At 41.2% G+C, this 13,210-nt stretch overlaps 1 protein-coding gene across 4 annotated transcripts in view; it reads left to right on the plus strand.

The window, feature by feature from the left end:
- The first annotated feature begins 2,629 nt into the window (after window positions 1–2,629).
- The window catches only part of LOC121279245 (frizzled-6-like), a 55,686-nt gene continuing 45,105 nt past the window's right edge, over window positions 2,630–13,210 (plus strand). For 3 of the 4 annotated variants that reach the window (XR_005943343.1, XR_005943344.1, XM_041190310.1), the window contains exons 1-2: window positions 2,630–2,845; window positions 3,967–4,366. Coding sequence is in view for 2 of the 4 variants with exons in the window: in XM_041190310.1 (XP_041046244.1) it covers window positions 4,178–4,366 (189 nt within the window). In the remaining 2 variants the exon portion in view is untranslated. Of the gene's footprint in view, window positions 2,846–2,865; window positions 2,987–3,966; window positions 4,367–13,210 lie in introns of those variants that run through there. The other variant, XM_041190311.1, reaches the window with a different exon arrangement.

Below are 13,210 nucleotides of genomic sequence, written 5' to 3' on the forward strand. Positions count from 1 at the left end.
TGAGGTTTCGAGTCCACATGACCCTTCTTCAGAGCTGCAGAGAAGTAGAAATGTGATGAAATTTATACTGTTTAAGGCGAGTGGAGCAGGTGAACAATTGAACAATTATTCAATCACTGAATTGAATTGAACAATCACTGAGCAATTTCTCCTTCAACTTATCTCACTTCTTCCAAATAGAAGGTGTGGCTGTGGGTACCCACAAGGACCCCAGTTATGCCTGTCTCTTTATGGGATATGTGGAACATTCCTTGTTCCAGTCCTACTCAGGCCCCCTCCCACAACTCTTTTTATCGGTACATCGATGACTGTTTTCAGTGCCGCTTTATGCTCTCGTCTGGACCTGGAAAAGTTTATCGATTTTGCTTCCAATTTCCACCCCTCTATCACCTTCACATGGTCTACCTCCGACACTTCCCTCCCCTTCCTTGACCTCTCTGTTTCCATTTCTGGTGACAGACTGTCCACCAATATTCATTACAAGCCCACCGACTCCCACAGCTACCTCGACTACAGCTCCTCACACCCTGCTTCCTGTAAGGACTTCATCCCATTCTCTCAGTTGCTTCGCATCTGTCGCATCTGTTCCGATGATGCCACTTTCCAAAATGGTGCTTCTGACATGTTTTCTTTGTTCTTTAACCGAGGTTTCCCACCCACGGTGGTTGACAGGGCCCTCAACCGTGTCCAACCCATCTCCCATGCCTCTGCTCTCACAGCTTCCTCTCCCTCCCAGACCATGATAGGGTCCCCCTTGCCTCACTTTTCACCCCACCAGGCTCTGCATTCAAAGAATCATCTTCTGCCATTTCTGCCAACTCCAGCATGATGCCACCACCAAACACATCTTCCCTTCACTATCCCCCCATCAGCATTCCATAGGGACCGTTCTCCCAAGGACACCCTGATCCACTCCTCCATCACCCCCTACACCTCATCCCCTTCCCACGGCACCTTCCTATGCAATCGCAGAAGGTGCAACACCTGCCCCTTTACCTCCTCCACCCTCACCACCTCAAACACTCGTCTCAGGTGAAGCAGCACTTCACTCGCACCTCCTTCAATTTGGTCTACTGCATTTGCCGCTCCCAATGTAGTCTCCCCTACATTGGAGACCAAACGCAGACTGGGTAACCGCTTTGCAGAACACCTTCAGTCTGTCCACGAGCATGACCCAGACCTTCCTGTCGCTTGCCATTTCAACACACCACCCTGCTCTCATGCCCACATGTCCATCCTTGGCCTGCTGCAACATTCCAGTGAAGCCCAACGCAAACCAGAGGAACAGCACCTCATCTTCTGATTAGGCAAAGACTTAACATTGAGTTCAACAACTTCAGGCCATGAACTCTCTCCTCCACCTCCACCCCTTTTTTAACCCCTTTTTTCAAAATTCATTTTTTTATCCACGTATATTCATTTTTATTCTTTTTTGTTTTTATTCATTTATTCATTGTTTTATCCCCTTTTAATCCCATTTTCGATCTTTTTTTCCCCACCACCGCCCTCACCACCCCCACCCCACCCCATCTGTTACTTGTTCATGTTGTTCTTTTCAGAGTGCTTACCCCTGTTCTGCTATTATCACATTCTGCTTTCTTAGCTTTGTGCCACTATCAGCACCTTTTTTAGCCCTTACCACTACCATTAACAATCCCTTTGTCCTTTAGTTCATAACATCTTTGTCAATCTCTCCTTTGTCCCCACCTATCACCGGCCCTCTATCCAGCTTCACCTGCTCCACCCACCTTAAACAGTATAAGTTTCATCACATTTCCATTTCTCTGTATCTCGAAAGAAAGGTCATATGAACTCAAAACGTCAACTCTGTTCCTCTCTCCACAGATGCTCTCAGAGCTGCTGAGTTTTTCCAGCATTTTCTGTTTCTCTTTCTGGTACTCTGGTGGGTTTGGTTGAAGGAAAGGAATCGATATTCTGACATGCTATAAGCGTAATAGGGCCAAAAGAGAGATTAACAAAAATGTCATAAGCTAAAGGACAAAGAGACTGTTAATGTGTTCTGCTCCCATTTCATGCCACTGCCCTTCTCATGGGGCTAGGGCTCGTTGCTTCTATTCATCTGCAGGACAAGAGAGAGATGAATAGCATCGCAAAAGCCTCCAGCAAGTTTTGCATCAATCTCTCCATGGTGGACGTTCATCTTTGCAAGGCAGAGCACAGGTTTGAGCCTAGAGTTTGCAAGGAAGCCGTTTAAACTTTTCTTAAGCGGCACAGGCTGTCCACACGGACATGGATGAGGAGGACCTGAGTGCTACATCTCTGTAAGGTCACTACACTCTGCTGGGCAAACTTCAGAGTACTGATACAATGCGAGCGTTTATACAGTTTAGCCCATTTGAAGGAGAGACTTGATAAAAAGTTCCTGAAAGAGGACAATACAGTGTTGTTAGCTAAGATTGCGAAGTGATTCATTATGTGATATGCTGGAACTTGCCAATGATTACTTTATGGAGAATTTCCCCAAAGTTTTTCTTTGCTGAAATTGGCCTCTTCCAGGAAGAACATAGCAGCTCACGGGCTTGGGATAGGAGGATGGGGGGGGGGGGGGGCGGCGTTTATTTTTGCCTCCGTTTTGCACAGATTGCAATGTACGCAGGGTATATTAGAACTGCTGGCGCTCCAGTTTCTCTACATTGTGCCACTGCTGGGGTGCAGCACTCCAGATTTGTTCTGACTCTTCTTGGAAGAAGAGGAGGAGGGGGCGGAGCTCCGATCTGGGCTACGTTCCATTTCCATTCACACAAACAGCGGGCGGCCGCCACACGCCGGAAGCAACAGGTTCGGGAGAGGGGCTGGAGCGGCGGCGAGGGGCAGCAGCAGACAGGTGAGCAGTAGGGTGAAAGGTGCACTGGCACCTCACTTTGTCCTCTGAAGAATCTGCATACAATCGCGCTCCCAGGCCGCGGCGGCGCAGGCGGAACCGCGGCTCTCTTTGCGGAGGATTTCCACCCAAGGGGGTTCCGAGGTGAGCGAGGGGGGTGGGTGGCTAATACTCGGGGGGCTGTAGTTTGAAGATGAATAAGCGGGCCTTACCTCGAAGCCGAAGAGAGTAAATAATCCGCGGCGTGAAAACCGCCAAGCGTGTGGCTGTTTCTAGGGTTCCTAAAGGGTTCGGTTGAAGTGGAGCTTCATAGTGTTCACAACACGGGGTATGGTGATTAGATTCCCACCCCCTTCTCCCCTGGTCACAACTTTCTTCACAAGGACGGTGTGGAGGGAGGGGTTGGGGAGCGAGTCTTCCTCCCCTGTTCATTCCACCAGAAAAGTTCAAGAATCCTTCGAAATTGCAACTCCCCTCTCCTCGGTAAATGGAGGACAAAAAAAATTGAAAAGTTTGTTCTCTTCTACTTGCAGCTAATGCCAATCATTTCTTTCATGTGTTCGGAGAAATTGTGGGTGAGCTTTGAAGTGTGGAGAAATGCTGATGGTACACACTCATCACTCTTTAAAGTAGAAAAAAGTCAACATCAAACGCGTTCCTTAAAAGTAAAGGTCGAATCACTGCTATTTTGAGAATATATGTTAAAGTGTGAAAAAAGCGACCTCGTTCACTGAAGCTCATCCTCTTAGTTTTTTAAACTCCCACACATGAGCATCCAGTTGCATTTTAGTAGCGGAATGCTTTTTGCTCCTATCTGCCAATTGATTCCAAGCATTTCTCATTCTTTGAATAAAGAAATTATTTGGACTTTTTAAAATATACACTTTATTAACTTTGTTTTATATTCTGAAGCTACTTTCCTGGTTTGGTTTGAAATCCTATTCTGTATTCATTCCACATAATTGTAGTTTTGTTGGAAAACATTTCCTTCACAGAAGCAGCTTCATGTGTGAATGCTTTATTTAGAAGTGACATCTATGTTAATTAGTAAATAATAAACAGTGCTATTGATATGCAGAATTAAAAGGTTTTCAGTACCCTAACTTCAAATGTTTTGTTTCCAGGATTCAGTTTAAGTCTGATGAACTTTTGGAATTTCATTACTTCAAAAGCACCGCAGTGATGCATTAATCAGTCCTCTTAATGCAACCTACCAGCAGAATAAAGAATACGATCCACTATCAAGAGTGGATAAAGACTGCTGCTGTTTTTGATACTTGGAGTTGGTTAGAGTGTCAGTAGTTCTATAATCAGTTCTTCGATTACAGTCCCACAATGAAAGATTCAACACACACCTTCGTTTGTTGGTTAGTCTTGCTGGTGGTGCGTTTGACCCAGGGTCACAGTCTTTTTACCTGTGAACCTATAACCATCCACCGGTGTGAAGGTCTGCCATACAACATGACATTTTTCCCCAATAAATTGGAACACTACGACCAGGACATTGCTGCAGTTGCACTGGAGGTATGCTTTATTTATGTTGTTTATATGCATTTTTACATGTATGTATCAGAACAGATTTATCAATAGGCCAAAAAGCATATGATTGCATAGAACTCATTATAAGGGTTCTGTGCTTATTTGGCACTGGCACAGATTATTGTTTGAACCTTTACCTAAAATCCATGTGCACTCTTCTTCCCACATTTGCAGCCAGTAGGCTATATCTCTTACTGTAAACCTGAGGTCCATGCTGTAGGTTAGAAACTTCAAGCCTTTTGCTCCCACTTTTTTAATGTTTGTTGCTTGTGTCTTCACTCATACCAAATCCCATTTCCCTGTTACCCCTGTGCTCAGTGACCTACATTGGCTCCCAGTTGACCAGAGTCTTGATTTTAAAATTCTCATCCTTGTTTTCAAATTCCTACATGGTCTTGCCACTTTCTATCTCTGTAATTCCCCTCCTCCAGCCCCTCATATCTGTGTTCCTCTAATTCTCGCCTCTTGAACATCTCCGATTTTAATTACTCCACCATCGGCGGCTGTGCCTTCAGATGCCTAAGCTGTGAACTCTGGAATTTCCTCCCTGAACCTCTTCACCTTGCTTTCCTACTTTAAGGCATTTATTAAAACCTACCTCTTTGACAAAGCTTTTGGTTATCTGCCTTAATATCTCCTAAAATGGCTAAGTGTCATTTTGTTTTATAATGCTCCTGTGAGGCTTTTGGGATGTTTTATTTTGTTAAAGATGCTATATAACTGTAAGTTGTTTTGCATTAGTGCCAAAGGTAGTTTCTGGTAACCAGGCAGAATAATTTTGCTTTTAAATGAGAGAAATGGAATAAATTGCCCTTTAGTGTGCCACAGGAAGTGAGATATGCTAGACAAGGAATGCGTAACACTTTCTTCCCAAGAATGGGCAGGTAGAAAGAAAAAAGCATGCTATCAAATATGGTCACTAAGAAATCAATTAAAGAATCTAAGGGAAATTTCTTTAGCCAGAGAGTAGATTGTCAAACCTGCTACTATTTGAAGTTATGGTGGTGAATAGCATGGATACATTTGAGGCAGCAAGATAAATACATGAAGAAGAAAGGAATATGCTGACAAGCTTAGATGAAGTGAGGTGGGAGACTTTTGTGAAGCCTCTTCTCTCTTGGGCAGCCCTTCTGGATCAAGGATGACTTGCTTCCACTCCGGATCATTGTGTTCTGAGATGACTGATATCCATCGTGTGATCCGCAAACTATGCCACATGTGGAGCAGATAGGTTGCGTGCTCCCCCTGACGTCTTGACTTCACCTCTATACATTCCCTACAAAGTCTGTCGATGTGCTCGTTGCCTTCCTGAATGCACCTTCTCCATTTTGTTTGGTCACAAGCCAGGGTCTCCCATGAGTGGATGGGTGTGTTTGACCTCTTCAGGGATACTTTGAGGCTATCCCTAAATGTTTCCACTGTCCTCCTGGGAGCATAAACACGAGCACAGACCAGTTGGACCAATTGGTCTTTTCTGTGTTGTAAACTCTTAGGTAACAATAACAAAACTGTGACAAAGCGCTTAGTAATGCTGTGTTCACTAAATATTCTTGTAAAATACATGGTACCATTCTGCTTAAACTGCAAGTGTCCCTTTAAGGCTGCAAAGTATAATTTCTGTGTAGTCTTAAAATGATCAGTTACAGATCAGAACACTGGCTTTCATTGCAGAAAGGTCAAATCAGCAAGTAGTGGGTTGGTTAGCTCAGTTGGCTGGGCGGATGGTTTGTGATGCAGAGTGACGTCAGCAGCACGGGTTCCATTCCCATACCGGCTGAGGTCGTCCATAAAGGCCCTGCCTTCTCATCTGAGGTGTGGTGACCCTTGGGTTCAACTCACCACCGGTTGTGTCTCTCTAATGAGAGAGCAGCCTATGGTTCTCAGGGACTATGTCAACTTTCTTTTCAGCGTTGTGGCTTGGTATTAAATATGGATCAGAAATTTCCATTACAAGTTGTGGAATGCTTGGTGTGTTGATTTACTATTCGATAAGTGATTGATCAATGAGTGTCTGGGTGTGAGGATCCCCTCTTTTAAGGGATTTATAGTTTTCTGTTCTCCTTCCCCCAAACTATCTGCAGCTGAGAGACACCAACTTGCTGTTGGTCCTCCATGCTCTAGGTACTCTCCATCAGGATATCTGCAGGGGCTCTCTGGGTGACTCTTGAAATATTCTTTCCTCCTCTGTTGTGTTTCATTCAGTGACTTAATTATGGAGGCATGCTAAGATAATAAACTCAGCTTGTCAGGCCACCGTGCACAAAACCCATTGCCTCAGCCCTATATAAAAGCTGTGTCACCACACAGGGAAGTCCCTCTAAGTACTTAATTTTGAATCCATCATTCTTTCACTCGTGAAATTAACCTAAAGGTTTAAAACATTTTCATTTCAATGCCTCATCTTAAATACCTATGATACTGTCGTCAATTTAGAAGATTGCTTGTCTGTTTTCATATTGAATAATTCTGTTATGAATATTAAAATAGTGACAGTTTGTTCAAACCCCATAACACCATGACATCATGTCAGCTGTGCTAAACTTAAACAAGTTAGCAGCGTAGGAATGATTGTGAGAAGAGTTTGCAAATTTGCATATTCATGAGTACTTACATTTTGTTTGTTGTCCATTGCCAAAAGTGCCTTTTAAGATTATGGTGGCACTTGCTAGATGAAGTATTTGAAAATGTATTCATATTGTCTCTTTTAAGTAAGAATTTCTACAATAATGCTATTTATCACTAAGAACATAACATAAAAATAGGAACATTTGATAAAGCACTGCATAATACAATTGTTAGAAAAAATGCACGAGATTAAATGAGCAGTGACAACATGGGTACTAAATTGGCTAAGAAACAGAAAGCAATTGTGAACAGTTTGTCATATTGCAAGTAAGTATACAGTGGTGTCCCAGGAGTCGAAATTCAGACTGTTGCTCTTTTTGATATATATTAATGAGCTGGACTTGGTATACAGGGTATAATTTAAAGGTTTGCAGATGACACCTCAGGAAGAATCATAAATGGTGAGGAAGATAGCAGGCTTTGGGAGAACATCGATTGGTGAAATAGACAGAAAAGTGGCAAATGCATTTTGACGGGAAGAACGTGGACAAATAGTCTAGACTGGATGGTATATTTTAAGTGTGCTGCAGGAACAAAGAGACCTGGCAATGTATGTGCACAGATCATTGAAAATAGCTAAACAAGTTGAGACAGCTGTTGAAAAAGCATACATAGTCCTTGACAAAGAATGCAATAGCAAGGAAGTTATAATATATTTTAATCCATCACTGGTTAGACCCCAGTTGGAAGCATTGCATTCACTTCTAGGTGCTGCATTTTAGGAGGAATGTCAAGGTGTGCACGAGGGTGCAGAGGACATGTATTGGAATGGTATCTGGAATGCTGGACTTCAGTAATGGAGAGACTAGAGAAGTTGAGGTTCTCCAACAGGATAGAGAATGGGCATTTTATTGAGGCGTTCAAAATCATGGAGGGTTTTGATAGAGTAGATGGGGGGGGGTGGGGGGGGGTGGAAACTGTTTCCACTAGGAATAAGGCTGATAATCAGATGATTCAGATTTAAGGTAATTGGTCAAAGAATCAGAGGGGAAGTAAAGAGAATTTTTTTCTATGCAGCGAGTAATGGTGATCTAGAGAGATCATATCTGCAAGATTGGTGGAGGCAGATTTGATAACTTACAAAAGTAGATTGCATAAATAATTGATGGAGGAAAAAATTGCAGGGGAAATTTTGGTGACAAACCAGATTGTGAATGCAGTTATAACATTCTCCTACTTGGATAGCTCTTTCAAAAAGCAGGCTCAAACACGAAGGGCTGAATGGCCTCCATCTGTGTTGTATCATTCTCTGATTATATGATATCTGCTCCTGATTAGAATTCAAATATGTTCGAAGAAAAACAAATTGCTGAATATACCTACCAATAAACAAAACAAGGTAGAATGTACATTATCAATTAAGAAGCAGGGAGGTGAAAGAGAACCCAACAAGTTCACTGCAGGTATTTTTGAAAATGTTTTTGACTGTCATGCAGTCAGTAACCCAAGGATTTGGTATGAAAATATAGTTTGTAACACAAAACTTAAACAATTCTTAAAATTATCCTTTTAGTAGTCTATCAAATAGGTTTTGCAATTCGATGGCCTACCTTCTCTCAGCCTGGGAGTTGAGCTTTGTTCCTTCCTGGTATTTGCTTTGTTCCGTCTGCCTTCCTTCCAGTGTTTTGTTTCTGTGCACATATGGCAAGTGAAATTTAGCTGCTTTTAATATTTACATGTCTGTAATCTATTGTAAATGATCAGAGCAGCTGATTCCTTTCATATTTGGCAGAGAACTCAAACAATAGAAAAGAAAGATTAATAGAGGAGGACTGTACCATTATTCAAGTTCAAGTAAATTTCTTATTTAGACAAAACGTTTATTAAGTCTGTGCCTTGTTTCAGCGATATTTGGTCAAGAATTATGCAAATTTGTTTCATTTTTTTCAGTTTTATAATTATTAGTCCTCCCAATTTTAAAAAGCCACTCTTTTCTGTGACAATCTGTCTTTAATATTCTGGTAAGGAGCTGCTGAGGTTAATCATCTTTAGAAAACGTTTGAAGGGAAAATCATTTGTAATATTGAAAATATTTATTTCATGCACTAATCATGAAAACTTTCAAAAGAAAGCTATAATTTTACTTATGCAGCTGATTACCTTGCCTCAGCAAGATGTCTTTGTGCACTGAAGCCAAAGGCAATGCAACACAGTTGTGGAAGGCTAAGCTTTTGTCAGAGGGAATCTGAACTGCCCTTTCTTCCCTGCGGCAAATAAACTTTGTTTCAACTCTTTAGACTTTTGTGACCTCAGTAACCAGCAAGTGCCAGACCTCCTGCTGGTTGTTTCAGCCCATATTATTAAAAATACTCAGTTTGTTTCCTGGACCTTGGCTTCAAATCTGCTCTTGGCAACCACCTGTGAACAATGTTATGGACAATCCCCTCATGCACGTATATTTAAAAACACTTGTCTGAGTATCGTCATAGATCATTGACTGCCTTCTATTACACTCAGTCGGTTAGATTTACAGATATTTGTGCCATACACCCACACAGAAACACACAACCTGGAATGTTAGAAGCTGCATTGGGTAAAACAAACTCCTATCATGTCTTCTTATTTGAGTGTTGAAGAAGAAGTGAACAAAACATGTTGAAACAAATAGGGCTTGGACTGTTCTCAACATTAATCACAATCCTTTCATTTGTATCCAACTGTCAAATCACACAAAATTGAGGATCCTGATTCTCCATTTGATGAATAGAAAACTGGTTTGTGAAAATGAAGTGCAAGCATCACCATAGCAACCAAAGTAAGGTTGCCAAAACACTGTCTACTGTGACAGAGATTTCAGCAAGATTGTTGAGTTGAGCCTGTTGTCTGCTATGGTGCACGTTTGCAGTGATTTTTTAATATCCAACATGTAGACGTGGAGGAAGGCGCACAATTGTATAAAGTGAGAATGTTATAACTGCAGCCCCATCTTGGCTGGTCACCGCAAATTCTCCCTCAGTTTAATAGTTTGCTACTGAAGTCAGACTTGCACAATCCTTTGGTCACCACAGGACAGGAGCTATTGTGTTCTCATAGAATATTTTATCATCTAAATATTTCCGAAATTACTATCCTGATAGTTATTTGGCATCCCTAAAACCTTGAATTTTTGTTGGGTAGGTATCTGGCGTTCTGAAAACCTTTAATTCCATCTGTTAGCCAAAATCTGCTGTTTTTTCTGGCAGTCTGCTCCCATGCCCAACACTGTATTCGTATTGAATGCATCTTACAGCTTGTTGATTTATGTTCTTTGTAATTGGATGTGTTCACCCATGGGACGTTGAAATGTTGGTTGTATTAGTGAGATGTAGAATTAGTTCAGAGAAGCAGCGAGTTGATGGTTCTAGATCAGCTTAATTTAGCTGCTTTTTTTACTGACTCCTGATCTGGTGCAGTGGTATTTGGATTATAGTAGATGTAGTCCTGGTGAGGAGGAGAAAACTAAAAAGCCTGACAGTATTGGGTTATGGGCCACTGGAGTTAGAAGGCGGCTGTACTTGTGGTTTCAGCATTCTCGGTATGTGATGTGGTTGAGGTCCAGGCGGCTGTGGGGCAACAAGTTTGTTGAGAATTAATATTTGGTGCAATCTTTATTTTTCCTTCCTTTACATCTGCTGATCACTGGTTTAGCCCAGTTGCAAAGGCTATCTGCTTGCTTTCAGGAAATTTCATTTCCTTTCTCTTCTGCAGTTTAGTGTTCTGAACATCTGTATTGAGAGATATGGTCTATTTATTGCAAGTGAACACTTTATGATTTTGCCTTTTGGAACAGATTCTAAGTGGGATCTTTTGTTAGATTAGTGTATTAATGTTTCATGTACTTTGTTAGGTATACCTTTTTCAATATGAAAATGTGAAAAATTCAAAAAATAACTTTGTTTTCTCAAGTTGCTTTGTAGGAACCTCACCTATTTGAATGAGTACCAAACTTCATTTTACTAAAGTCAGTGTTGGGGGGAGGAGGCAATGTGTGGTACATGTTTTCCACAAAATCTAATGAGTGAAATGAAGCTCCAGTTTGGCTTTTTTTAACTTATTTTGATGCTTTGGAATTATTCATTGTGATTCCCATGTGCAGAAAGGTATAAATCATCAGCTTTGCAATGAAATGAAATCCGCCTTTTTCTAGGAGACACGAGTAAGATATTGAAGCTCGCTTCATGAGTGCGCTTCTGCATGCATTTCACAGCATCTCATTGATAGACAGGGAACCAGTAATCTTTGTGTTCCAGTTTAATCTGACAGCAAATTTATTGCATATAGGACTGTTCAAGTGACAGCTTTACCACTTTTAAATCTTTCCCTTGAGAACCTCTTCTCCCGCTCCTAACGTCATGACAGCCTTGAGGTACCAACCATCTGTGAATTAGTGCTTTGAAATCATCAACAGAATAACTCCTGGGGTGGGGGCTTACATGAAGGATAACAAACGAGGAAGCCTGCGATATAAAGATTAATTCAAATTTGTAAGGTCACAAAACCTATAAGTAGAAAGATATGACTAGACTGTAGGTTGTGCTGTTGAAAGATATTTTCTATTGGAGGATCCTGCTTGCACAGTAAAAAACATTTCCTGAATTATAGCGAATTGCAGATTAATTTTAATTATATTGGCAGAGGTATATTTTGGAAGATAGTGCAAGGTGATGCCTTCCCACAAAGTGACCTGGCAACAAAAATTACTCTTGGTTTTATATACTGCCTAACAGAACGAAGAGAATCTTTCTAAATGTAAAAAAAATGAAGTTTAGTGAAGCAGCTTATGTAAAGCAATCTTTCAGACACTTTCCATTTCAGTGTTGTAGCATCTTTTTCCTCTTTCCTCAAATTCTGAAAACACATCTGTGATTTCAAATGTTGCCTAAATTGCAAATTAAAATATTGACACTTCACTAATTCCCCTTGAACTGTTAATTGAAGGGGAGGAGGTAGTGAAAACTGACATTATTTGGATCTGAGTAAACTTGAATCATGATTCAAGTTGGGAATGCAAGTTATCTTGGTCTCATTTTACTTTTAGCCTTTTTGATAAAGCTATCAATAAAGCAGCATCTGTTTGATCACAGGGGAACTTGTCACTTTAAATCTCGATCCTACTCCTTCTCTAACCTCTCGGCCCTCTGCCTCCTACAACATTCCAGTGAACACAACTTTGGATTAAGCATTTCATGACCTTCATGTTGAGAGTTCAATGATGTAAAAGGAAAAATGAGGCAATATAAATTAGAAATGTCTAATTTTAATGGAGACTCACAGTGGCCTGAGGATGTGAATACACAGACCTTTGAAGATTGGCATGCCAAGTTGATAAAGCAGTCAAAAAGCATTGGAAATCTTCACATTATAAATATGTAAAATAGCATAGAGGACAAAAGCAAGTCATGGTAAGCCTTTATAAATTGCATGCCCGACTGTTCCCAGAGGCCTGGGTGTTGCCATTATTTATTACTCCTGCAGTACAACAATGAAATTACAGAAGTGTAGAGTCAATCATAATATTTAAATTAGTCTTCATTAATTAAGAATGTAGCTATTTCCCAGGCTTCTTACACTGCGCAACATTGTCATTTAGGGACGACTGGAATTACAAGAGGCAGACTGACAGAATAGACTCCTCTGATGAGCAGGTGTGCCAAGGTGAGGCAGAAGCAGTGCAGTGCCTTCCAAGTACAAATGCATTGATTGGTCAGCAGTTCCTCCAGCCAAGCTTTGTTGGTCAGACTGTCGGACATCTCACCACTTCCCTTCTGGTTATCACTGCTGCCAACAACAGCTCCAGGGAGGCATCTGAAAACCTGGGGTCATCCTTCCATTCATCTCCCAACCACTGGATAACAATAAAACAAGCTCAAAGCAATAATAATATTGAGTGCATGTGACCTCTTTATAAGTGATGCATTCACTGGCTGAAAATTGCTTGTTCTAGATAGGTGGACAACGGCTGCTACCAATACAATCAGCCGGCCTGTTTGTCAACCTTGTTAAAATGAAACCAGGCATTTATTTCAGCTAGACCTCAAGTTATTTCTGACTGTTGAGCAGCAGCAGCATCTGCTTTATAATTCTAAAGGCAAAAAATCTCTGATATACACACACATTAATGGTGCATTTAGCAAGAGCAGGTTACCTCGCCATATTCATGGCTGAGGAATAATATTTTGGGGAAGAGAGGGGGAGATTATACCAGAAGCAGGTTGCACTCTCTGT

The sequence above is a fragment of the Carcharodon carcharias genome, chromosome 6 (assembly GCF_017639515.1).
Source record: "Carcharodon carcharias isolate sCarCar2 chromosome 6, sCarCar2.pri, whole genome shotgun sequence".
Classification (NCBI taxonomy): Eukaryota; Metazoa; Chordata; class Chondrichthyes; order Lamniformes; family Lamnidae; genus Carcharodon; species Carcharodon carcharias.